At 34.6% G+C, this 26,400-nt stretch overlaps 1 protein-coding gene across 50 annotated transcripts in view; it reads right to left on the reverse strand.

Annotated features, from left to right (window-relative positions):
- The window catches only part of PPFIA2 (PPFI scaffold protein A2), a 506,309-nt gene that overhangs the window by 347,442 nt on the left and 132,467 nt on the right, over positions 1–26,400 (reverse strand). For 21 of the 50 annotated variants that reach the window (XM_078337014.1, XM_078337015.1, XM_078337013.1 and 18 more), the window contains exon 1: positions 6,697–7,115. The exons of the other annotated variants lie outside the window; for them this stretch is intronic. In XM_078337014.1, the coding sequence (XP_078193140.1) occupies positions 6,697–6,777 (81 nt within the window). In that variant the 5' untranslated portion in view covers positions 6,778–7,115. Of the gene's footprint in view, positions 1–6,696; positions 7,116–26,400 lie in introns of those variants that run through there. 50 annotated transcript variants of the gene reach the window in all.

Raw genomic sequence — 26,400 nt, forward strand, 5'->3', positions numbered from 1 at the left:
TGTGATAACATGAGATTTGGGTGGGGTCTGGTGTGAAAAATTATGGTTTGACTGTTTCCCCACCCAAATCTCATCTTGAATTGTAACTCCACAATTCCCATATGTTGTGGAAGAAACTCACAACATGGCATGATTGAATTATAAGTGTAGGTCTTTCCTGTGTTGCTCTCATGATAGTGATTGAGTCTTATGAGATCTGATAGTTTTAAAACAAGAATTTCTTTGCAAAGCTTGCTCTCATGATAGTGAATGAGTCTTATGAGATCTGATAGTTTTAAAACAAGAATTTCTTTGCAAAGCTCTCTCTTTGCCTACCATCATCCACTTAAGATGTGACTTGCTCCTCCTTGCCTTCTACCATGATTTTGAGGCCTCCCCAGCCACAGGGAACTGTAAGTTTACTAAACCTCTTTTTCTTCCCAGTCTCGGGTATTTCTCTATCAGCAGCATGAAAACAGACTAATACACAGGGTATCACTCTGTCACCCAGGTTGAAATATACTGGTGCAATCTCAGCTCACTGCAACCCCTGCTTCGCAGACTCAAGCAATCCTCCCACCTCAGTCACCCGAGTAGCTGTGACAACAGCTGTGCATCACCATGCCTGGCTACTTTTTTTTTTTTTGTATTTTTGGTAGAGATAGGGGTTCTCTATGTTGCCTAAGCTGGTCTTGAACTCCTGAGCTCAGGAGATCTACTTGCCTTAGCCTCCCAAAATGCTGAGAACACATGCATGAGCCATCCTGCCCAGCTAAGTATCTTTTTGAGTAAAAGTTCATGCAATTGAGGTTTTCAGTTTACATATTAGTCTCCTATTTCAGGTGCTAATCCTATCTGCCAAGTCTGAAACTAAATACAAATAAAAATGTATAAAGTTCTCTTGATATAACAAGAAAACACAAATTAATAAAAATGGTAAAGATGTATTAAAAAAATCCTCAAAAAGCCTTTGGTTAGCTTCCATAGAAATATTAAAAAACAATAAAATTAAAAATTTTCCTTGGTAACTCATGTACCTGTTATATATATATAATATATTATATTTATTTATTTATATTTATTATATTATATTTATATATATATTATATTTATTATATTATATTTATATATAAATATATATATAAATATAAATTTATATATAAATTTATTTATTTATATATATATTTTTTTTGAGACGGAGTTTTGCTCTTGTTACCCAGGCTGGAGTGCAGTGGTACGATCTTGGCTCACTGCAACCTCTGCCTCCTGGGTTCAGGCAATTCTCCTGCCTCAGCCTCCTGAGCAGCTGGGATTACAGGCACGCACCACCATGCCCAGCTAATTTTTTGTATTTTTAGTAGAGAAGGGGTTTCACCATGTTTACCAGGATGGTCTCGATTTCTTGACCTCATGATCCACCTGCCTCGGCCTTCCAAAGTGCTGGGATTACAGGCTTGAGCCACCATGCCCAGCCACCTGTTATATATTTTTAAGAACTTTGTGTGATACATAAGCAAATTTACATTTATACATCTTTAGATACTGTACCTATTAATAGTTATATCTCACTAATTGCCTATATATTTAACAGAAAAATAATTTGTTGCTTACTGTGTTAAATTTTAATAGGTAAATTATTTATCTTTGAAATACATTTTCCACCTTACAGACATATTGTTGGTATCCATGTGTTAGGGTCACAGCTTAATAAAGTCGTCATGGGAATTATAACCAAGCATAAGATTTGCTTTGGTAGTGGTATGGACAAATAAAGAGGATTTTTTTTACAAAAGGCATTTAATACAGAGTGCAAGAATGAGTGAAGGCTTCATGAAGGAGGTGGCATTTGAGATAAGACTTAAGAAAAATTTTCCAGTGGACATTTTGAGTGAAGAGGCAAAGACAATCACACAGGAGAGCATGCAAACAACTTTCTAGGAAAAAAGTAGAGTGTGTTTCCCTTATCAGGAAGGACTTTTTGTGCCAAACTGGAAGATAAATGTTATCTTTTAAGGCAGGGATCCTAACTACTGGTAATGGTCCATGGCCTGTTAGGAACCAGACAGCACAGCAGGAAGTGAGCGGTGAACAAGTAAGCAAAGCTTCATCTATATTTACAGCTACCTCCTTTACTCGCATTACCACCTGAGATCTGTCAGATCAGCTGTGGGATTAGATTCTCATAGAAGTGTGAACCCTATTGTGAACTGTGCATGTGAGGGATCTATGTTGCACTCAACTTATGGAAATCTAATGCCTGTTGATCTAAGGTGGGATAGTTTTATCCTGAAACCATCCCCTCTCCTCTCCATCTCAGATTCATGGAAAAATTGTCTTCCACAAAATCAGTGCCTGATGCCAAAATGGTTGGAGAAGAGAAGTATTTTAAGCATGAAAGCAGAAGGTTACTATGTTTCCATACTTACAGTAAAGCTTCTTTCTCTTGTTTTCAGTAGGTATCAAGACTTAACCATTTCTATACATAGTTCTGACAGATAATTTTATTAATGCTAGAATTAAATGGCCATATATATATATATATATATATATATATATATATATATATATATATATGAAATAACTCCTCTATGGGCCCAGGAGATAAAATTTCTATCAGAAATTAATCCTTTGGTTTGAAGAAATGGATTGCAAACTTTTTTGTTTTGTATGTGATATTAACAGTTTGTTGTTATTTATGAAAGCTTTCACAGAGCACCCATAAATAAAAAATGTAAATGTAGAATAGAGAAACTTTATAAGCCTCAAAATAATGTTTCTTGCCCTGGTGGGGTGGCTCCCTCCTGTAATCTCAAATGCAGGCTGAAGCCTATGTTGGAGGATTTCTTGAGCCCATGAGTTCAAGACCAGCCTGGAAAATATAGTGAGACCACCATCTCTACAGAACATTAAAGAAGTAGCCAGGTGTGGTGGTGTGTGCCTGTGGTCTCAGCTACTTGAGGGGCTAAGGTGGGAGGATTATTTGAATCTGGAAGGCTGAGGCTGCAGTGAGCCTTTATTGGGCCATTGCACTCCAGCATGGGCAACAGAGAGAGATGCTGCCTAAAATATGTATAATAAATGCTGGAGAGGATGTGGAGAAATAGGAACACTTTTACACTGCTGGTGGGAGTGTTAATTAGTTCAACCATTGTGGAAGACATTGTGATGATTCCTCGAGGACCTAGAAATAGAAACTCCATTTGACCTAGCAATCCCATTACTGGGTATATACCCAAAGGATTATAAATCGCTCTATTACAAAGACACACGAACACATATGTTCATTGCAGCACTATTTACAATGGCAAAGACCTGAAACCAACCCAAATACCCATCAATGATAGACTGGACAAGGAAAATGTGGCACATATACACCATAGAATACTATGCAGCCATAAAAAATGATGAGTTTGTGTCCTTTGTAGGGACATAGATGAATCTGGAAACCATCATTCTCAGCAAACTGACACAAGAACAGAAAATCAAAAACCACGTTCTCACTCATAGGCGGGTGTTAAACAATGAGAACACATGGACACAGGGAGGAGAGCATCACTCACTGGGATCTGTTGGGGTCAGCTAGGGGAGGATAGCGGGGGGTGGGGAGGTTGGGGAGGGATAACATGGTGAGAAATGCTAGATATAGGTGACAGGGGGATGGAGGCAGCAAAACACATTGCCATCTGTGCCATGTATGTACATATGCAACAATCCTGCATGATCTGCATATGTACCCCAGAACCTAAAGTACAATTAAAAATATATATAATATAAAAAATATATTTTTCCCTATTGTTGCTAGCAACTATTGACAAACTCCCATGAAAGTTTAGGACTGTGCAGATATGGTTTGAAAACAGGTGGATGAGGTATTTAATTTCTAGAAAATGAGGAGAGCCATGGTATTGACCATGACCTCTGGGAGGAGGAATACATTAAGTCATAATTTACCACTCAGGAGTGTTAGTAGAGAAAATAATTGGTGTTATTTGCAAAGATAAAGATATGATTTTTATGAACAGAAAAGTAACAAAATTCAATGTGCTAATATATAAAGTAGGTTTTCCACTTGTATATATTTGAGTCCCATACATTGATACTTCTAATGCATAAAAGTATTACACATATTATTTTCCTCTAGTAGTGCTTAATTTTAACTTTCATCAATTAAAGGGCATTTTAGAAACTACACTCTAGAAATTGACTTTTGATGAAAAGTCACTCATTAGACACACAGTGCAAATTGGGTGCTGACATCATCCAGGGTCCAGGAACCTCTAAATAGAAAAATGCAGGCACAAGTATATTCATAGTAATACAAAAGTGATAATTCACACTTAAAGAAACTAGTTTAAATTAAGTGTTACATGGTCTATACAAAAAACCATATGTATATGCTTAGAAGTAAGAATGTGTTTGTCTAAATTAAAGATGCAATGAAAAGCAAAGTCTTGTTCTAAGAATATCCTTCTTCTTCTTATTTGTTGCCTTTTCACCTTTGAACTACTTAGGTCAAATACACTGTAAAGCTTACTCTTAAAATGTGATAGCATACCATGTCAGAAAAAAATGACAGGTTAGTTTGGATGTTTAATGAGAAGATGGAACTAAAATGCAGTATTATTCATGCTTAGCGCTCTTAAATATATTTGCATATGTTAACTCTTGTGCTAGAATAATTTTAAGGAAGTAAGCATTAAAATCCCAACTCCTTGATGCAGAATCATTTTAGAAGTACATTTATGCCATTTCATAATGAGAACCATTTTTGAAAATTTAATCATTTTCTCAAGATAGTTTTTGACAAATGGTCTGTTACTTTGCAGCATCTAATTTGTTTTTACAGTATTTCAACCAAAGAAAATATGCTGCTGCCTCAATATAGGTTAATGTATATAGGTAAGAAAATCATTTAATTCTTTATAATTAATATATAATTCTAATAATCACAGTATAATTCTAATAATCATTTAATTTTTTTCTTTGAAAAAAAAAACAAGAGTTTACTACTATAAACCTTTATCTTTGTGCTTTAAAAACCATCTTTCTTTCTTTCTTTCTTCCACCAAAGGCAAAAACCAAATAATAATAGCAACAAAAAGATAAACATGAAAACTTAAACACATATTGTCTGTTACAGACCTCAGGATCAAATATTTTAGGAAATTAAAAATGTAGGTGAATAGAGTTTATATTTGGCAAAATTTATATATTATCTGAATTCCTAGAGTTTTTACAAGAATATGTTATTATCAACAAAAAGAGAGTATTTAAAAATTGTTCCAGTGTGTTTCAAAGAAAGTTACCTGCCAAGAAAGGTATTGGTAAGATCTTTACTGAAAGAATTGTAAAAAGCCTCTGTCGTGACCGAGCATATGGAATGCACTGACCCTTAAACTTTAAGAGACTGAAGTAGAATACCCAATGTCAAAAGCTACCCAAAGAGCCAGCTGCAGGATATTGTAAGAGGTGTTTATATGTCAGTGTACAAGGGGAAAGAGGAGAAAAAAAGTAATAATTCTGTACAACAGCCCCAGGGCACTTGCATTTTGAATCACTGCCACAATAAGCAGATCACCACTAGGAAGAGAATACATTTTGTGAAACCACAGACTTGCACTATCAGTAGACATCAGTGTAAAACAGACGAGGCAACAGGATTAAAAATAGAAGTATAGGAAGGAGAGAGAGAAAGAGTAATTATATCTACTGCCTACAGTTTGCAAAGGCAAGAGACTTATAATTCAGATGTACATTTATTTAGAGCTCCCTTAAAAAAACTCTGACTACCTTTATTATATTAATTTTCTAGGTCTTTATATTTATTTTTCCAAGTATGGTATAACTATACAGTCAAAATAATTAAATATCAGGCTGTTTATGTTTCCATATGTAAACTATACAGAGAAAAGAATGTCATGTTCCTTTCTCATATAATGATAATATGACTGAATTACAAAGTAAACCTTAGTAATGAAAGATACAGTTTGAAGATAAAAATAAGATAGAACCTGATTTAGTTTAGACCTAGTCATTTTCTAGACTGATGGCTGATTTATTCACAGGCAACTGAAACACATTTAGTAGGTAACAGTTTTTAACTGTCATTTATATTATAGATAATTTTGACTTTTTGATAACACAGAAAACCTTCCATCCTAATGAGTTTCTACTCTATTTCAAATTGGAAGCATACTGAATGTGGTTCTTAAATCTCCTATATCATTTATTGCCTTTATATTATATACATAAGAAAATTAAATAATAGGAATTATGTCAAACTGTGTATATGAAACGCAAAATATTTTTCTGAGCCCAGAGGATTTCATTTGCAAAGTTCATAAAATGTGTTTTAATTCTACTATTTCTGTGATGCCCAAGGGAAGTAACTCTACAATGTTTACCATATTTTATCCATAAATAACAATATCAAGAGTCACAACACATCTCATAAACTCTCAAGGATGACATTGTAGCAGATTTAAAAATCCCTGTGGAAAATTGTGTTCACTATTTTTTTTAAATTCACAGAGATGCCTAATGCCATCCTATTTCCACATTTTAAAGCAGATTAAACTGACATGCACATTATTCATTCCATACATTCTCTTCAATACTGCCATACTTTTTAAGTCTTTCTTCCTTATATAGCCCTTTATTAAAAGTTTGACAATATATTAACTTCCTAAGAAGTGAAGCCATTTAAAGCACACTTACTTGAAAAGTGTAAAACCGGGTCCCATTAGGAGGATGCACTTTAGGGGAGCCAGAAACGGTGTTCATATCCGAGAAAATCATTTCTGATCACAGAGACAATATAATCCACAAGGAACTACAGATGCAGAGCAGAGCTTAGCGTACAGATAAATCCGTGCATGCACTGAGGGAGACTACAGGGTAAAATGAAATCTGCCCCATCCTTCTTAGATACACAGTGACAGCATTTTAAATCTTTCTTCTACATTTGAAATCTTAGCTGAAAGATCATCAGCCACAAGCCTTTTGTGAAGCTAGTTCTTTAGAACATACAATGTTTTTTTAAAAAATTAAAAACACAGAAGGAAAAAAGCAAGAACCAACGATAAATGGAGCTTGTGCAGAATCTGGCAGTGCTGTGGACCTGCCCATCTGTTCTCAGTGATAATCACCTCCCTCCACCACAGTCTAGCAGAGTGATTATGCTAAATATCCTGGTTAACCAATAACATACAGTTTCATTTCAGGGAAGCATGCACAGTGTAATTCAGAGGACCTCTTCTGACTAACCTGAAGCATGTTTCATATACTGTTTAAAGCTCCATTTAGTAACAAATTGCTGTTTTATCGCTCTTGATTCTGCATCTTTCTAAATCTTTTAGTCATTCCCAGACTTTTCAAAAAGATTCAATTTTTTTTTTACAAAGCCCCCCTTTTTTTTTTTTAAAGGAGATAGTTCTTTTACAATTTATAGATCAAAGTATATTACAGCTGTTCCAGCTGGCTAGGACATTGAGAGGCAATTGCATACAACTCAGTAAGACTCTATATTTTAGGAGTACTATCAAACAAAAAGTACTAAATATTTTACACTTTTCTGAACTCCTATAGAACATCATAAATATCAGTGTAATTATTATTATCTCATTTTCCCCATTTTAGCTAAAAATAATTATGTTTGACAATCAGTGCATCAAAAAGTACCATGTATTTGTTTTAAATAATCACAACTTTATTTCATATACATATATACACACAAGAATTAACAAACATATTTTATATATATGAAGACTTCCAACCCAAAAATCCAAAAATATTGATTGCAAATGTGTAGGTTTTATTGCAAAATATGTTCTTTTTGTATATCTTTAAAAAATTCTTCAATTTGTATTAAAGATTGTATTCAGATGACTTGACAACTTTTAGGGGTAAAAATAAATGTTCCATTTACACATGGTTCAAACGTGGAGACTTTAGGAGGAAGGGAAACAGAATAAGCCAAAAGCAGCGTATTTGTGAATGTATCTAAGATGACATAGTTATACAAAATAAAGAATCCCCTACTTTAAACCTGGCTGTAAAGGATTATGGTGGACACTTAAAACCTAAATCATTATTCATTAGTATTTCTGATTTTCCAATTATGCATGAAGTTTATAATATCGATGGAAAGTGTACAGAAAAGTGATCCTCAATTCCGTAGATGGGACTCCTACATTCTGACAAATTATGTGTGTAGGTAATTATTTAACTAGCAAACTGCTAAATAAACCACAACGTTATTTTACTAAAAGTTTTATTTGTGAATTTCAGAGGTATAGAAAATCTTCAAAGAAAGTACAGAGAATTCCTATACATCTCTCATTCAGTTTCTCTCACTGTTAACATTTTTCATTACTACGGGACACTTGTCAAAACTCAAAAACCTAATGTTAGTGTATTGTTGTTAACTAAACTCAATACTTTACATGGATTTTACTAGTATTGCCATCAATGTGCTCTTTGTGTTTTAGGTTCCAATTCAGGATACAATATTTATTAAGTTGTCATCTGTCTTCAGTTTCTTTTGGTGTGTGACAGCTTTTCTTTGTTTCTCATGACCTTGATGGTCTTGACAAGCATTGAGCAAGTGTTTTGTGGGATATCTTCTAATCCCATAATATCACACATTTGCCTGATTTTTTCATCCTGATTACACTGGCCTATGAATGGATAAGCACACCACAGAGGTGATATGTACTCAATCACATCATATTACTGGTACATGACATCCATGTAACATTATTAATGGTATCAACCTTCATCATTTGACTAATGAAGTGTTTGCCTGGTTTATCTACTGTAAAGTTACTATTTTCCCCTTACCATACTCTATTCTTTATGAAAACTAGTATGCCCTCAACAGGAATGTAAGAATTGGTGAAATTAAGCTTGGCCCCTTAGAAGAGAGAGTACTTACATATACTAAATAGATTTCTTTTACAATGGCTGGCCTCTTTTTCTTTGATTATTTGCTTTTTCAATCATTTATTTATAACAGTATAGACTCATATATATTTACACTCTAGTTTATAATTTAATATTACATAATTTAGTTTGTTTTTCATATTGTCCCAGCTTTAATCATTGGTAGGTCCTTTACTTCAGGTTGTCTCCCATGTCCCTTGACATGCCTCCATCCTTTTGTTTTTAAAGCACTCAATGATTATTTTTTAAAAACTGACACAAGAACAGAAAACCAAACACAGCATGTTCTCACTCATAGATGGGTGTTGAACAATGAGAATACATGGACTCAGGGAGAGGAGCATCGCTCACTGGGGTCAGTTGGCAAGGCTAGGGGAGGGACAGTGGGGGGTGGGAAGGGATAAATGCAGGATATAGATGAAGAGGGAATGGAGGCAGCAAACCACCTTGTTATGTATGTACCTGTGCAATAACCTTGCATGATCTGCACATATATCCCGGAACCTAAAGTACAATTAAAAAAAAAAGAAAAAAAAGAAAGGTTTTTCCCTCATATAAATCACTTAAGATTTGCTGAAACTGTTCATTTCCTTAACTATAACTCATTATTATTGTGAGTAAACTTGAAAAAAGTTTTACTTCCAGTAATTCTTTAAGCAGCCATATTATTCTGTATTTCAAATTAATATGTTTCCCTTCCTATATCTTAGTCCACATGGGATTCAGTCAAATGACCATCAAATTTTTAAAATGACTATATACGTTTACTAGCTGTAGAAATCAGTTATGTATATGAAATATTCCAGGTATGTGTTAGGCTCTTTTTCTTGTGGTTAGTGGGGACATGTAATTCACGTTCTCCAGAGAGCTATGAGTAGAAATAATGTCTCAAACACAAACCTCAAGGTTTTTTTCATGAGAGCCAAGTTCAAAGAAAAAAGTGTTCACCAAATAGATATATAAACTCCATGTACTTTTTTTTTTTAATTTTTTTATTGCATTTTAGGTTTTGGGGTACATGAGCAGAACATGCAAGACAGTTGCGTAGGTACACACATGGCAGTGTGTTTTCCATGTACTTTTATGCTTACCTGTAAACTGGTTCTAACACAATTGAGATCAGAAAATTTACCAGATTCCTTATTATTATAGAGGAACTCATAAATCAAATGTTTTTGGTGAAATATCACATATCCTTAATATAATCTCATGTATTTACTGTATTTGCATCAGCCATCAAACTACTTTATTTTAGCTGGGCATTATAAAGCTTTCTAGCCAATAAGAATACACTTTTTAAATATTTATTTGGTGGGGGAGGTGAGGAAATTAGTATGAGTTAATGTTAAAAGAGGCAGGCAGGAGAAATAGTACTACTAATATATAATTATTTTAATTACAATGCTTTATTCTAAACATTACTGAAATTGCCAAAGTGTACAATTTTTCTAGAACTTTTTTTCATATGACTATTTTTGATAATAATGTTATCTTGTAATTCTGAACGTCTATTTGGAAACAACTCAACTTTTTCTTCTGCCTGGTAGCAATAGGGAAGGTGTTGTCCAGGTCTAAAAATTGCCAAGATGTGGAATTCTTCCTTGTCCATTGCGGTTGAGGCCAAAGCTTATATATCACATTATAGATCTATCATGCTCATTCTGAAAGCCATGAAAGTTGGAGTTTCTGGAGGATGGCGAAGTCTCCGTCTCACTAAAAAACACATCCCTTTAACTGGTATTAATTGCCTAAAGGAAATCATAAGTATTAAATTTAGTCAGGAACATTTGACACCTTTTTTCTGTAGGAAAACCCCCATTCAGTCAGGCCCAAGAAGACTTGATGGGCAGGAACTGAACGGTCTTGGAGCAGGCTCAGAGCTGCGCTGAGTTCCATGACTAACATTTTGTTGAGTACTGTAGTTTCCACACTTCGTTGGTTTGCACCCTTAGATGTGTATAGTCTGAAAAAACTATAAAATCCTCTTTGTCAAAATTTAAATATATTAAGAGATTTAAATTACAATACATTGTAGGTATTGACAGATGATACTCATTTAAATGCATCAAATGAAATTTAAATGATATAGCAGTTTAATGCCCATCTTCTACTAAAAACCTAAAGAGCTCATAAAAATGAAACTGTTATACCATCCATTTTGTTTCTTCAAGTTACTTTCCTTTTCTCCTGTACATAATTTTATTTTACTATATTATACTCTCTTACTACATTGTGTGCTTTAAAATATTTTATCAGTAATATTATAATTTGTTACTGAAAACTATATATATAATGTATATATACACTTCAAATATTTTTTCTTTTTAAATTTTAAATGACTATATGGGTATAAGTGTTAAAAATCTTCTCTTAGAAACAGTAGCATTCACAAATATTATTACCATACAATGTACCAGAACAGAATAAATATATTAAAATTATGATAAACATAGAAAATACAATATCATGGCCTGGTGCAGTGGTTTGCGCCTGTAATCCCAGCACTTTGGGAGGCCGAGGTGGGCAGATCACGAGGTCAAGAGATCGAGACCATCCTGGCTGTGGTGAAACCCCGTCTCTACTAAAAATACAAAAAATACAAAAGGATTTTTTATGTAGCTACTAAAGTCATTCACTTTCATACCCAAATCTACATTTTAAGTGCTTTCTTAATTTGGTCCTTGAAGTTTTGAGACCCTGGGGTAATGTGAAACAGTTAAGATTCATGAGAAATATACACTCTGAAAGAGAAGATTGATTTAAATGCAGGCAGAACTCCTTAATTGGGGTACTGTTCTCAGAATAATACATTTTAGAAAAGGGTGCATATAGAAGAAGAAAATGAATCCCTTGCAAATGTGCATGTCCTTGTATTCCTTGGACAGTCTTCATATCTTAATTTTAAATAATTATCAAACATCTATCCCTGTAATCAAACACATTTCAGGTGGTTGATAAATATTGACTCAATGAATGTGCTGCTTACACAACACGGCTAAGTAATTGCTTTAAACATAATTTCTAATCAATATGACCCAAAATTAAAAAACAGCTTGTTCTTAGTCTCATTAGAAATTCAAAACTTCTGCATATGCTCAGAATGTAAAGGAAAAAATTCAGTGAGCACACTGAGTTCTTTGTTTCTTAATAAGCCTCAGTCTCCTCATTTATAGAATGGGAATAGTAATGCCTCGCTCAAAATCTTTGTAACATTTAAGTAAAATTAAAGTAGTAACACCCTAATTTTTTTCCATTCTCCGTTTCAATTTTCTTTTCTTTTTTTCTTTCTTTCTGTTTTACAGAGAGGGTCTTGTTCTTGTCGTCCAGGCCAGAGTACAGTGAGTGATATGAGCACAGCTCATTGCAGCCTTGAACTCCTTGGCTTAAGTAAGCCTCAGTCTCCCTAGTAGTTGGGACTATAGGAGTGTGACACCACAACTGGCTATTTTTTTTATTTTACTTTTTAAAGAGACAGGATCTTACTACATTGCCTAATCTGGTCTCAAACTCCTGGCCTCATGAGATCCTACTCCATCAGCCTCCCAAATTGTTGGGCATGAGCCAACGCACCCAGTCTCTTCTTCACCTTTATTTATATGAAAAATACAAAGAATAAATTGTCAAAAGCAATCTTATTCTCCAAATTGCTAGTGCTATTTGATATAATAAGTTTCAGGAAGTTCCAAATTTTATAAGAATAAAACACTAAGTAAATACAGTATTTATAAATTATGTTCAATTACTCAATTAAAAAGAGAATTCTTTCACCATAATGTTTGTTTGGATTTTATTAAATTTTTTAAATGAATTGGTAATTAAAGAGGAAAGTGTCACCAAAAGAATTCTAGAAGTGGGGACTTGCTCAAACCATTCACTGGAACAGTTACAGTTACTTAGAAAAATGAAAATATGCCAACACAAATATGTAATTTATACATATATGTATTTTTATTCATTCATTTAAAATAATAGTTTTTAATATTTGTACTTAGCAAAACTGATTTTAAATGTGTTTTGTTAAATAAATACATATTTATTAATAAGACAGTACACTTAGCCCTAAAGAGCTATGGTTAGTAATGACATATAGTGGATAATTTATAATGTAACTGGCACATATTTGAGGGGAAAAGAAGAATGATCAATCATTATTCCAGATAAAGACATAAAGACCGTCCTTGGTAAACCAGAACTCGGTCTTGTGCTAACCATGGTCTTCCTACCTATGGTAAACACAAAAGTATGCTTACATTTGAGGAGCATTTATTATATTGGAGGAACAACACAGATACACCTTTTGAAAAACTACTTTAAGAGCAATATATACATCAAATCCATTCTAAGGAATAAAAACAAATTTGGGCTTATTGATTAGGTTAACTTCATGGGCTACATCACCTCCAGGTGATGTAGAAAGGAAATCTAGAAAGGAAGAATGAACATTCAGTGTTTACATGTCAGACCTGCACATGTGGCATTTAATTTGAGCCATACACTGTCAATTGGCCTGGATAATATATCGATTTTCCATATGAGAACACTGATGTTAAAGAAAGCAGAATACCTTTTTCAAGGACAGAATCACTAAACGACTAAAAAAATTGCCCTGTACATTACAGCAGCCCCTTACTATCTTCCTTTCTCTCCCACATTTATTCATTTATTTGTTTATTCAACTAGGCATTAATCAAAGACTAACTGCCAAATGCCTTAAATTTTTCTGGTATTATTTCCAGACTTTGGGGGCAGGATTATCAAAGATACAGTATCAGTGCTTCAGAAACTTTAAATTTTGTTGGAGAGACATCAGCTAAGGAGAGGTAGTTAAGTAGCAAGACACCTGTACTGCAATTTGACACATGCTAACCACTGACTTGATAAAATGTATAATGAGTTCATCTGGAAACTACTGAACTCCAGGTTTATGTCAGAGCAACCCTGGCAAAAGCAGATGCTTAAAGGCTTTCCAAAGAGAAGAATCAGTGTTTGAAATGAAATGAGATGGCATGGAATGGTCAGAAAAATATGGCTGAAAGCATTTCAGGACACAAGAGATAACTGTGTTAGGTATGTGTTTGTATTTACACACTTTTTTTTCAAGTAAAATTAGTAAAGACATTTAATCTGATCATCACCCTTTTCCTATAAAATCAAATAAAATTAGAACATCCCTGTTTGCAAAAAAAAAAAAAAAGATATGAAATGTTGAGTCACATTTTCACACTTTTGGTTAGTATATCTTAACATCTTTCTTTAGTTTGCCAAATAGCTTTCCAAGATTATTTTGGGTTATCAAGAAACTTCATTCTTAGTTTGATTGCTTTCAATTTATCATAAAACTATTTTAACTGCAAACTATATATATATATATATATTTCACTATATATATATATATATATATATATATAGTGAAATTGTACCTATGTATATATATATATATGGTACAATTTTAAACCGCAAATAAAATTTAATGTGCTTATGGTACCAATTATTAGTTTTCAGGCAATGGCTACCACCTTACATGAAGAGTAAATAACACACCCAATTTAATCTCTACAAACAGATCATTACCAAAAGTTTCTTAAGATGTATCTTTTCCTAGAGAGGTAAACTATGAAGTTGAGCTTCAGAAAGTTTAATACTAGCTATCTCAGCCACCTGAATTTTTTATAGAAAGGAATTAAAAATGAAGCAGTAAAAGGATGAGTAAATTATACTTACTTAAAAGGGAGTAAAATAAAAATCCTGAAGCCGGACATTTGCTCTTAATAGACTTAAGAGAAGACCCCAAGAAATATCTAATACACTCTTGTGCCCTTAGGAATAATTATTCCTATGCCATCTGAAATGCATGTTATCAGCTTGGTGTTTTAATATGTTCAAAAAGGACTTTAAAGCCTATGCTTTTAGATCAGGAAATTCAGCTCATACATATTTATAACCCTTGAAAATAATTTTATTTTAAGAAATAGTTGTAGAATATATTCTGTGTTAAAACAAGCAATTTGATATAGCTTTTCATTCATTTATGGGTACTGGGTATAAAGCTCAAAAGTTTGCTAAAATTATAAGAGTTTGGGGGGTTAAAGAAATACACTGAAAAGGCTGCTTATTTTCTGCTAATTTCTGATAAATGGTCAGGGGAAAATGATCATACTAGAAGAACAACGCGGGGAAGAAGAGAAAAACATCGTGGGGAGAGAGAGAAAAAAGGGAAAGATGAAAGGAGGTAGAGGAGAAAAATGAAGATGAGAGAGAAGAGGGAGAGGAAAGAGGAGGAGAGGGGAAGAGACAGATATTATTACACTTTGCATGGTAGCACTACAGGAAAACAAAGCATTTTCCAGGCAAACATGCAGTTATAATTCATGCCATATGTAATGAAATTTGCAACTCAGATGGACAATACATCCTAGTAAATTTATACGGATAACATTTGAAAGCTGTTAAGTATATAATACCACTAGCTTATCTGTCTATATATCTACCTACCTATCTGTTTATCTATTATCTGTCTGTATATCTATCATCTATCTCTATCTAATCTATCTTCATATTTATCCATTAACAGTATCTGTACCCTTAGCTTTATATCATGAGTTCTACAGTATGTAGTAAAAATGACTTTGCAGATAGTCAAAACCCTGAGTTTACTTTATGATTATTTTCTCAACTTTTATTTATTTCATATTCAGGGGTTCATGTGCAGATTTGTTACATGAGTGTATTGCATCCAAGTAGTGAGCATAATAGCCAATAAGTAGTTTTTCAACCCATGCTACACTCCATCTCTTCCCTCACTGGTAGTCTACAGTGTCAATTGCTCCTATGTTTACATCCCTGTGTGCTCAATGCTTAACTCTTACTTGTAAGTGAGAAAATGCAATATTTGGTTTTCTGTTTCTGTGCTAATTCACTTAAGATTATGACCTCCAGCTCCATCCATGTTTCTGCAAATACAGGATTAATTCTTTTGATATGGATGCACAGTATTCCATGATGTATATGGACCACATTTTCTCTAACCAGTCCACCACTGGTGGGCACCTAGGTTGATTCCATGTCTTTGCCTTTGTGAATAGAATGACACTGAACATATGAGCCCATGTATCTTTTTGGTATAATGATTGATTTTTGTTTGAGTATGTACCCAGTAATGGGATTGCTGGGTTGACTTGTAGCTGTTTCAATTTCTTTGAAAAATATCCAAACTGCTTTCCACAGTAGCTGAACTAATTTGCATTACCACCAAGAGTGTATAAGCACTCTCTTTCTCCACAGCATCATCAGCAACTATTATTTCCTGACTTTGTAATAATAGCCATTTTACCTGGTATGAGATAGTATCTCATCATGGTTTTGATTTGCATTTCTCTGATGACTAGTAATGTTGAACATTTTTTCATGTTTGTTGGCCACTTGTATGTCTTCTTTTGAAAAGTATCTGTTCATTTTCTTTGCCCATTTTTAATGGGGTGATTTGTTTTCCTTGTTGATTTAAGTTACTTATAGATTCTGCATATTAGGCCTCTGTCAGACACATAGTTCACCAATATTTTCTCCCATTCTGTAGGTTGTTTACTCTGTTGATAGTTTTTTTCACGTGCAGAACTCTTTAGTTTACTTAGGTACCACTTGACCACTTTTGTTTTTATTGTAGTTGCTTTTGGGGACTTGGTGAAAAATTTTTTGCCAAGGCCAATGTTGAGAATGGTATTTCTTGGGTTTTTTTTTTAGGATTTCTATAGTTTGAGGTCTTATATTTAAACCTTTAATCCACCTCTAGTTAATTTTTCTATAAGGTGGAAGGTAGAGGCCCAGTTTCAATCTTCTGCATATGGCTAGTCAGTTATTCCAGCGCCATTAATTGAACAGGCAATTACTTCCTCATGGCTTGCTATTGTCTTGCTAGTCAAAGATCGGATGATTGCAGGTGTGTGGCTTTATTTCTAAGTTTCCTATTCTGTTCCATTGGTTTATGTGTGTTTATACCAGTACCATGCTTTTTTGGTTATTGGAGCCTTACAATATAGTTTGAAGTTGAGCAGTGTAATGCCTCCCATTTTTTTCTTTTTGCTTAGGATTGCTTTAGCTATTTGGGCTCTTTTTTGGTTCCATATGAATTTTAGAATAGTTTTCTCTCATTCTGTGAAGAATGAATTAGTAGTTTGATAGGAATAGTGTTGAATCTGTAAATTGCTTCAGGCATATAGACATTTTAATGATATTGGTTCTTACAATCCATGAGCATGGAATGTTTTCCATTTATTTGTGTCATCTCTGATTTATTTCAGCAGAGTTTTGTAGTTCCTCTTGTACAGAACTTTCAACTCTGTGGTTAGCTGAATGCTATGTATTTCATTTTCTTTGTGGCTTTGTAAATGGAATTGTATTCTGTATTGACTTTCAGCATTTCATTATTGACGTATACATATATTTCAGCCTGAAAATTATTGATGTATATATAATTGTTACTGATATTTTTGACATTGATTTTGTATCCTGGAACTGTGTTAAAGTCACTTATCAGTTCTAGTAGCTTTCTGGCAGAGTCTTTAGAGTTTTCTAAATATAAAACCATATAATCAGTGAAGAGAGATATTTTGACTTCTTTTTCTATTTTGAGGCCTTTTATTTCTTTTATTTGAATGCTCTGACTAGGACTTCTAGTATTGTGTCAGATAGGAGTGGTGACAACGGCCGTCTTTGTTTTGTTCCAGTTCTCAAGGGGAACAGTTCTAGCTTTTGCTCATTCAGATATTGATTGTATGTTTGTTATAGATGGCTCTTATAATTTTGAGGTATATTCCTTTGATGTCTAGTCTGCTGAGAGCTTTTATCATGAAAAGGTGTTGAATTTTACCAAAAGCTTTTCTGCGTCAATTGAGATGATCATATGGTTTTTGCTTTTAATTCTGCTTATGTGATAAATCACATTTATTGATTTACATATCTTAAACCAACCCTGCATTCCAGGAATTAAGCCCACTTGATTATGGTGAATTAGCATTTGGATGTGCTGTTGAATTAGGTTTTCTAGTGTTCTGCTGAGAATTTTTACATCTATGATCATCAGGGATATTGGCCTGTAGTTTTATTTCTTGCTTGTGCCCCTATCAGATCTTTGTATTAGGCTGATTCTGGCTTCATAGAATGAGTTAGAGAGGACTCCCTACACCTCAATATTTTGGAATAGTTCCAGTAGGATTGGTACCAGTTCTTCATTATATATCTGGTAGAATTCAGCTGTGAATCCATCTGGTCCAGAGCACTTTTGGTTAGTGGGTTTCTTACAACTGACTGAATTTCAGAACATGGTATTGTTATGTTCAGGGTTTCAATCTCTGCCTGATTTAATCTTGGGAAATTGTGTGCTTCCAGAAATTTATCTGTTTCTTCTAGATTTTTAAATTTGTATGCTAGAGGTGTTCATAATATTCTCTGAGGATCTTTTGTGTTTCTGTAGGATCAGTTGTAATGTCATCTTTGCCATTACTGACTGTTCTTATTTGGATCTTCTATATTTTTTGCCAATATAGCTAGTGGTATGTCAATCTTGTTTAATTTTTTAAAAACCAGCTCTTGGTTTCATCAATTTTTAAAATATATTTCTGCATCTCAATTTTATTGTTCTCTAATTTTAGTTATTTCTTTACTTCTGCTAGTTTTGGGGTTGGTTTCTTTTTTTCCCCCTAGGTTCTTTAGGTACAAAGTTAGAGCATTAATTTGAGCTTTTCTAACTTGTTAATGAAGGTATTTAGGGTTATAAGCTTTCCTCCTAACATTGCTTTAGCTGCATCCTAGAGATTTGGGTAAGTTGTATATGTATTTCATTAATTTCAAATAATTTTTTGATTTTAATGTTCACTTAGGGATTATTCAACAGCTAATTGTCTAATTTCCATGTATTTGTGTACTTCTTAGATTTTTTTTTTTGCTATTGATTTCTACTTTTATTGCACTGTGATCCAAAAGTGTGCTTGGTATGATTTTAACAGTTTCTCTATCTCTGCTGTCATGTAAGTTTTAAAATTCTTGGTGAATTTTTTTTTAAGGACACTGATAACAGTCTTCTTATCTCTTCTGTCATGTAAGGTTTCTGCTAAGAGTTCTTCTGCTAGTCTGATAAAGTTCCCTTTGTGTGTGACTTGATCTTTATTTCCAGCTGCCTTTATGATTTTTTGTTAAAAAAAACTATGTGCCTTGGGGACAATCAGCTTATCTAGCTGGGGTTCCTGTATATTGGATTTTCATGTCAACATTTCTAGTGACATTAGGGAAATTTTTGTGGACATTTTCAAATATATTTTCCAAATTGCTTATTCTCTCTCTTTCTCTGTCAGGAATGCTAATGAGTCATAGATTTGTCCTCTTTACATAATCCCATATTTCTTAGAGGTTTTGTTCACTTTTTTAAAATCCTTTTTGTCTTAGTTGCTTCAAAAACTGGTCTTCAAGCTCTGCGATTCTTTCTCTGGCTTGGTATATTCTGCTGTTAATACTTCAAATTATATTATGAAATTCTTATAGTGAGTTTTCCAGCTCTAGAAGTTCAGTTTGGTTCCTTCTTAAAATGGCTATTTGACCTTTCAAATCTTGGATTATTTTACTAGATTCCCTGGATTTCTTGGATTGTGTTTACTTTCTCCTGAATCCTGATGAGCTTCTTGCCATCCAGATTCTGAATTCCATGTTTGTCATTTCAGTCACTTCAGACTGGCTAAGAACCACTGCTGGGGAGCTAGTGGACTTGTTAGAAGGGTATACTGTCTTTTTGAGTTGTCTTTTTGAGTTCTTGAACTGATTCTTTCTCATCACGGAGCTTTGATGTTCCTTTAACTATAGTGTAAGCTGAGTATGGTCAGTTGGCTTTGTTTGTGGATGCTTTCAGAGCACCAGAAACAAAGCCAACTACTCTATGTAGGATCTATGTAGGATCTTTATGTGTAGGTGAATTCTTGGACTTGTATTCACAGATGTATATATTAGGATAATTTTTGATCCTGTCGTTTGGGCTGTGATCCAGTAGATGGCCCTGAAGAGTAATGGCTCGTAGCTAGGCTGATGCCTAGCCTCCTGACTCTTGTACTTCGTGGCATTCCCAGGTTTGCTATGCAGTGGTTGAGGAAGAAAGATGGTTCACTCACCATGTCCAGTCTCAGGCCTCAGGGGAGCCCTCTGTAATCACCAGCACTGTGCCTTGGTTTCTCTCGCAAGGTGTTCCAGGCTGCCAGGCTCTCTTAGGCAAAGGTTGTGACAGGGAGATATGCCACACCCTTTAAGGACCAGTCCTTCAGAGGGAGGCATGCCCCACTCCTACCTGGGCCCAGGGACCTAGCATCTCGCCCTTCTCAGTGTTCTGAGGTGGGGTTTCCTCCCCTGCAAGGAGGGTTCCTCCCCTACCCGAGTGCTGGCACAGCACTGAGCTGTTCACTGCAGCCTTTGGGCACTGGACATCCTGTGGTTCAGGGTTGGGTTCTAGCTGTGCTAGGATATCTGTTGTGCTCCTTTGCTGTTTGGAAAGCATTCATATAGAGCGATATATTCAGCAGGGGTGTGGAGATTGTGCTGTGCACCCATTCCCGCAGGGCGGCTAGCCACAGGCCCTGTGGGGGTCGGGGAATAGCATGTGGAAGGGTTTGCAGAATAGATGTGTCTCAGTCACATTAGTTGGGAAGACTGAGCCAGACTTCTTCTGGCTCAGAAGTCAGCTGCAGCCAGCGCCTCTGGGGGAGTGGGGAGGAGGGCCCCAAGTGATAGGCATTTATGGCTGTTTTCACCAGAGCTGCCAGTGCACAAATACTCCTGGGCTCCATGCTGTCTGAAGACTTGTCTCTGCCTATACTGTGGAGAGATCTCCTGACAGCTCACATGTCCATAGGGGATGCAGGGTCCCCGTCACTAGGTTCCCAGAGGTCCATGGGGATACTAAGCCAAATGTTGTTTTCCTCACTCACCTTTTTCCCATGAGCCATTAGTAGTGATCAGGTACTGTAAGTGGGGTTTCCAGCTTCCTTTCTATTCGTCCTCAGTTTCAGAGTCACATCACATTCCTCTATCAGCTTTTTCTCTCCAAATATCTGCTCAAATTATGGTGGCTGACTTAATAATTTGGTTTCTCTTGGTGGGAGCAGTACTTTCTGGCTGCATCTAGTTAGCCATCTTGTCTACCTGAGTAGACTTGTCATCAACAATTTTTGTAGAAATTACATTTAAGCTCCAGAAGATATTATTTCTTTATCTACCACTCTGGATACAAGATGACTACAAAGCTCCAGATTTCTAAATAATACCTGGAGGAGTTTTAAAACCATGACTTTTATAAACACAAAAAGAGTTACTTGAGCAATTTGGGGCCCACTATATGACATGAGAACCACATACAGATTATTAGATGTTGAACTTCAACTTGCACACTCCCTACATGCTCATCTAAGTATTATGCAGTGCAGTTTTGATGTTAAATTTCAACCACTTTTTGTCAGAAACTGTTAAAATTCTTAGGGATTTCTGACTCAACAAAATATTTCTTCTCTGAATAAATTTAAATTATCCACTTTATTTACTGTTCAGTGTCCATATAAGTTCTATGATACACTGTGCAGTAACCATTAAATCAAGGTAACCATTAAATAATTATCTGTCTCTTATACATAATTTGGGTTTTTTAAATCTACAAGCATAATTCCTAGCAACAGGTGGAGAGGTAATAAGCTTCTTGAATGTTAGTTGTGGAATCTATGGAAATTCTATTGTATCACTACCAAGGACTAGAACAATGTATAGCATGGAGTTGGTATTCAATAACTGTTTAGAAAATGTTAAAGACATCTTCCCCTGGCTGTTTTGCTTCTCTCTGTGTGTGACTTGCATTTTAATATTAATTATCTCATTTGACTTGCTGAATAGTCTTGAGAATCAGAAAATCAGAATCAGATTTTGGTGACTCAAGAATGAGCAAAATAATGACCAAATCAAGATATTCTAACTACCAAACCATATTATTTCTATTAATTCATACTATCTAGTAGTTTAGATTATTTTTTTAAAAATTTTTTTATTATACTTTGTATTCTGGGGTATATGTGCAGATCATGCAGGATTGTTACATAGGTATATACATGCCATGGTGATTTGCTGCCCCCATTGCCCCTTCACCTACATTAGGTATTTCTCCTAATGTTATCCCTCCCCAACCTCCCTAACCCCGTTACTGCTCCCTTAGCCCCCCACACTCCAACAGACTCCAATGTGTGATGTTTCTCTCCCTGTATCCATGTGTTCTCATTATTCAACATCCACTGATGTGGTGTTTTGTTTTCTGTTCTTGAGTCAGTTTGCTGAGAATAGATGGTTTCCAGATTCATCCATATCCCTGAAAAGGACATGAACTCATCTTTTCTTGGCTGTATAGTATTCCATGGTGTATATATGCCATATTTTCTTTATCCAGTCTATCACTGATGGGCATTTGTGTTGGTTCCAAGTCTTTGCTATTGTAAATAGTCCCACAATGAACATACATGTGCATGTGTCTTTATAATAAAATGATTTATAATCCTTTGTGGATATATCCAATAATGGGATTGCTGGGTCAAATATTTCTATTTTTAGATCCCTAAGGAATCACCACACTGTCTTCCACAATGATTGCACTAATATACACTCTCACCAACAGTGTTAAAGCATTCCTATTTTTCCACATCCTCTCCAGTATCTATTGCCTCCAGATTTTTTAATGATTGCCATTCTAACTGGCATGAAAACTGGCACAGACAAGGGTGCCCTCTCTCACCATTGCTATTCAATATAGTATTAGAAGTTCTAGCCAGAGCAATCAGGCAAGAAAAGGAAATAAAGGGTATTTAATTAGGGAAAGAGGAAGTCAAATTGTCTTTATTTGCAGACGTTATGATTGTGTATTTAGAAGACCCCATCGTCTCAGCCCAAAATCTCCTTAAGATGATAAGCAACTTCAGCAAAGTCTCAGGATACAAAATCAATGTGCAAAAATCACAAGTATTCCTATACACCAATAACAGAAAAGCAGAGAGCCAAATCACGAGCAAACTCCCATTCACAATTGCTACAAAGAGAATAAAATACTTAGAAATACAACTAACAAAGGACACAGAGGACCTCTTCAAGGAGAACTACAAACTACTGCTCAAGAGGTTTGTAGAGAGGACACAAACAGATGAAAAAAATAAGAGAGAACACAAACAGACGTAAAAACATTGCATGCAGATGGTTAGGAAGAATCAATATCATTAAAATGACCATATTCCAAAGTAATTTACAGATTCAACGTTATCCCCATCAAGCTACCATTGACCTTCTAGACAGAACTGGAAAAAAACACCTTAAACTTCAAAAAAGAGCCCTCATAGCCAAGACAATCCTAAGCAAAAAGAACAAAGCTGGAGGCATCATGCTACCTGACTTAAAACTATAGATTGTTCTAAAAATATTTTTATGGATTGTTTTTAAATATCTTTGCATACTTACATGTATCAACTCACTGAAACACACACAGTGTGCTAACCTCCTGCACACATTCACAGAGTATTGGGGAAAATATGACATTAATGGAAAGAAATATATGTTATAAAAAAAGAAAGCAGATATTTTCGTGCTCTTCAATGTATGCTTTAGCATACATTTTATTTATACCACCTCAGAAGAGAAAGATGTAAGTGATAAGATGAAAAGAAGAATCAGGACAATAACCAATACTTTTCAAGGACTTTAAGGCAACATTTACATGGGTAGCATGGAATTACATTCAAAAGCCCATGTTTAAGATTAGAAAGATTAATGGTTTACAGGAACAAGACATTAGGCAAAACTGTGGAATAGATTAATGCAATCTTTAGGCCACCTTATTTCTTACTTATCAAGATCTCTATGCCACCTTGGTGGCAAATACATTATTTTCTCCTTAATTTTACTTTTTCCAAGAATTTTATTTAAAAGACTAATCCAATCACTCTCATTTTATTTCTACTAAGAGCAATAACAATGGCCCTATAGTTTCCATTTGTTAAATATTATATGCCAAATATGATGTTGCTCTTTATAAAATCTTCTAGTAAATTCTCTAGAAGCATAATGATAATAATGATAAACCTTCTATTTATTCCTCAGTTATGCATAAAGAGTCCTGGAGAAATTATGCAACTTGTATAATAGCACATAAGTTGGTACTTAATAGGCAAGATTTTGGTGACTGAATGAACAAGCAAAATAATGACCAAATCAAGATATTCTAACTACCAAACCATATTATTTCTATCAATTCATACTGTCTAGTAGCTTTGATTGTTTTAAAAATATTTTTTAAATATTTTAAAGAAACATTTATTGATTGTTTTTAAATTTAGGAACATGCTCCTTTTCATACCTACGTGTATACCTACATGGAAAATTTCCTTTGAATTAGATAGATCCAATTATAAGGCACAGTGTAAATCAAAATTACATATTGGTACTGTTTTATGTGACATTTTATTTCTGTGTGGAATATGCAAAAATAATTGACTTCATACATAAAATAATTTTTAGGTGATTGTCTATCTGATTAAGTCTTTAATATTGTGGAATTGTTCAGATTTTCCTGATGGAGCAGATGGGTTGGGAAAGACAGAAAGGTAATCAAAGACAGATGCAAGGTCTTTGGTCTGAGCCGTTGCTCAAGTTTTGGCCTAAGCAATGGAAGGTTAAAATAACTGAGATTGGGAAGGATGTCGGGGTAGTAGGTTTAGGAAAAATTCAAGTGCTCACTCCTGCACATGTTCAGTTTGAGGTTCCTTTTAGTCATCTAAATAGAAATGTCACATAGGCAGGTGGATATATAAATCTGGACACCACATTAGCATATGGACTGAAATGTAAAAGACTGAAATGAGGTCATCCAGAAAGTGAATACAAATAGAGAAATGGTCCAAACTGGAGGCCCAGGTGTATTCCAACAATCAGAGTCCTGGGACACCAGCAAAGAAAAATCTGTAGGAGCAATTGCTAATATTGGAGAAAGACCAAAAGAGCAGTGTGACCTAAATTGCTCACATTAATCCAGTAATTAACATGAATGTTTCTCAGAGGTCAACTAAGATGAGGACTGAGAAGAGATCATCAGATTCAACAATGTAGTCTGGCTTTAGTGAAAGGTTAAGAAAAAAGCCTGATTGAACTAAATTTAAAAAGAAATGGTAGGAGAGAAATTGGAAACTGTATTTTTATGCAGAACTGTTTTTAGCACATTGTTTCAAAGGGAAGCAAAGAAATGGGCAGTCCCTGGCAAAAAAAAAAGGATAAATAGGAATAAGAACATGTTGTGCTGAAAGAGAGGCTCCAGTAGAGGATGAAAAATTGATGATGTAAGATGAAAAGTGGATAATCTCTAGAGCAATTCCCTTGAGTAGATGAGAAGAGAGAATCTACAAGAGAAGTCACTGGATTTGGGTGAAGAAGGGTACTACCTTTGATAATTGATGGAAAGGCAGAGCATGTGGGTTTATATGCTGGTAATTGTGGTAGTGGGAGTCTGCACATTTTTGGGAAATCAGGAAGCCAGGACATCAGCTGAGAATGATGTTGGGGGAGAGAATTTTGGATGTTTAAGAAGTGAAGGACTCAATTCAAGGCTTGAGCATCTTCCTATGTCTATAATAGTATATTGTAGAAATAATATGATTTTCTATCTATATCATGATGTGAGCAAGATTGAAAAACTGATGTAGTATAACCTTATCCACAAAATCTGCTAACTAATATTTGCTTTTTTAGAGGTCTTTTTACCTTTCTCTCCATCAAATTCTATGTTTTTTTTCTACGCTGATGCTCTCTTCTAATTCTAGGCAATGTGACCAGTTTGGTATTATTAGAGCAGTCCAATAAGTATATTATCTATTCTAATGACTATGTAAGAAATAAAGGGGTTAAATATCACTTAGAGAATGACCCCAGCAAAACTTCATTTTTACATATTGACACTGAATTATTAAAAATGTCATGGATCACAACCACTTAACTAGAAATGTAAACACCTAAAATACTATGATCAAATCACAATTTTGCAGCTTGCTGATTAGGAGGCCATATAGACACAGAATTAAATTTATAATGTCATGGTAAATTATGGATATATATTAATTTCTTTAATTTGTCTTCCTGTACTTGACATTTACTACACATTTACTTAAATGAAAGAACCATAAATATTAATATTTCATATTAAATGCAGAAATTCTTATTATGAATGCTTTCCTTTAATATCAAAAGGGCACACATTCAGTAACATGATTACAGTGCTTTAGACAGCATTATACACACTGGCAGTCACCGTCATGCAAAATTAATATTAATTTGATTGAACTGATTCAGTGCAAAGAATTAGATATTTCTCTGAATGCTGATTGCATTATTATTAAGTCAACACCCAGTATAAAAGCATGGACTCTAGTGTCAAAGAAATTC

Source organism: Callithrix jacchus, chromosome 9 (assembly GCF_049354715.1).
Source record: "Callithrix jacchus isolate 240 chromosome 9, calJac240_pri, whole genome shotgun sequence".
Classification (NCBI taxonomy): domain Eukaryota; kingdom Metazoa; phylum Chordata; class Mammalia; order Primates; family Cebidae; genus Callithrix; species Callithrix jacchus.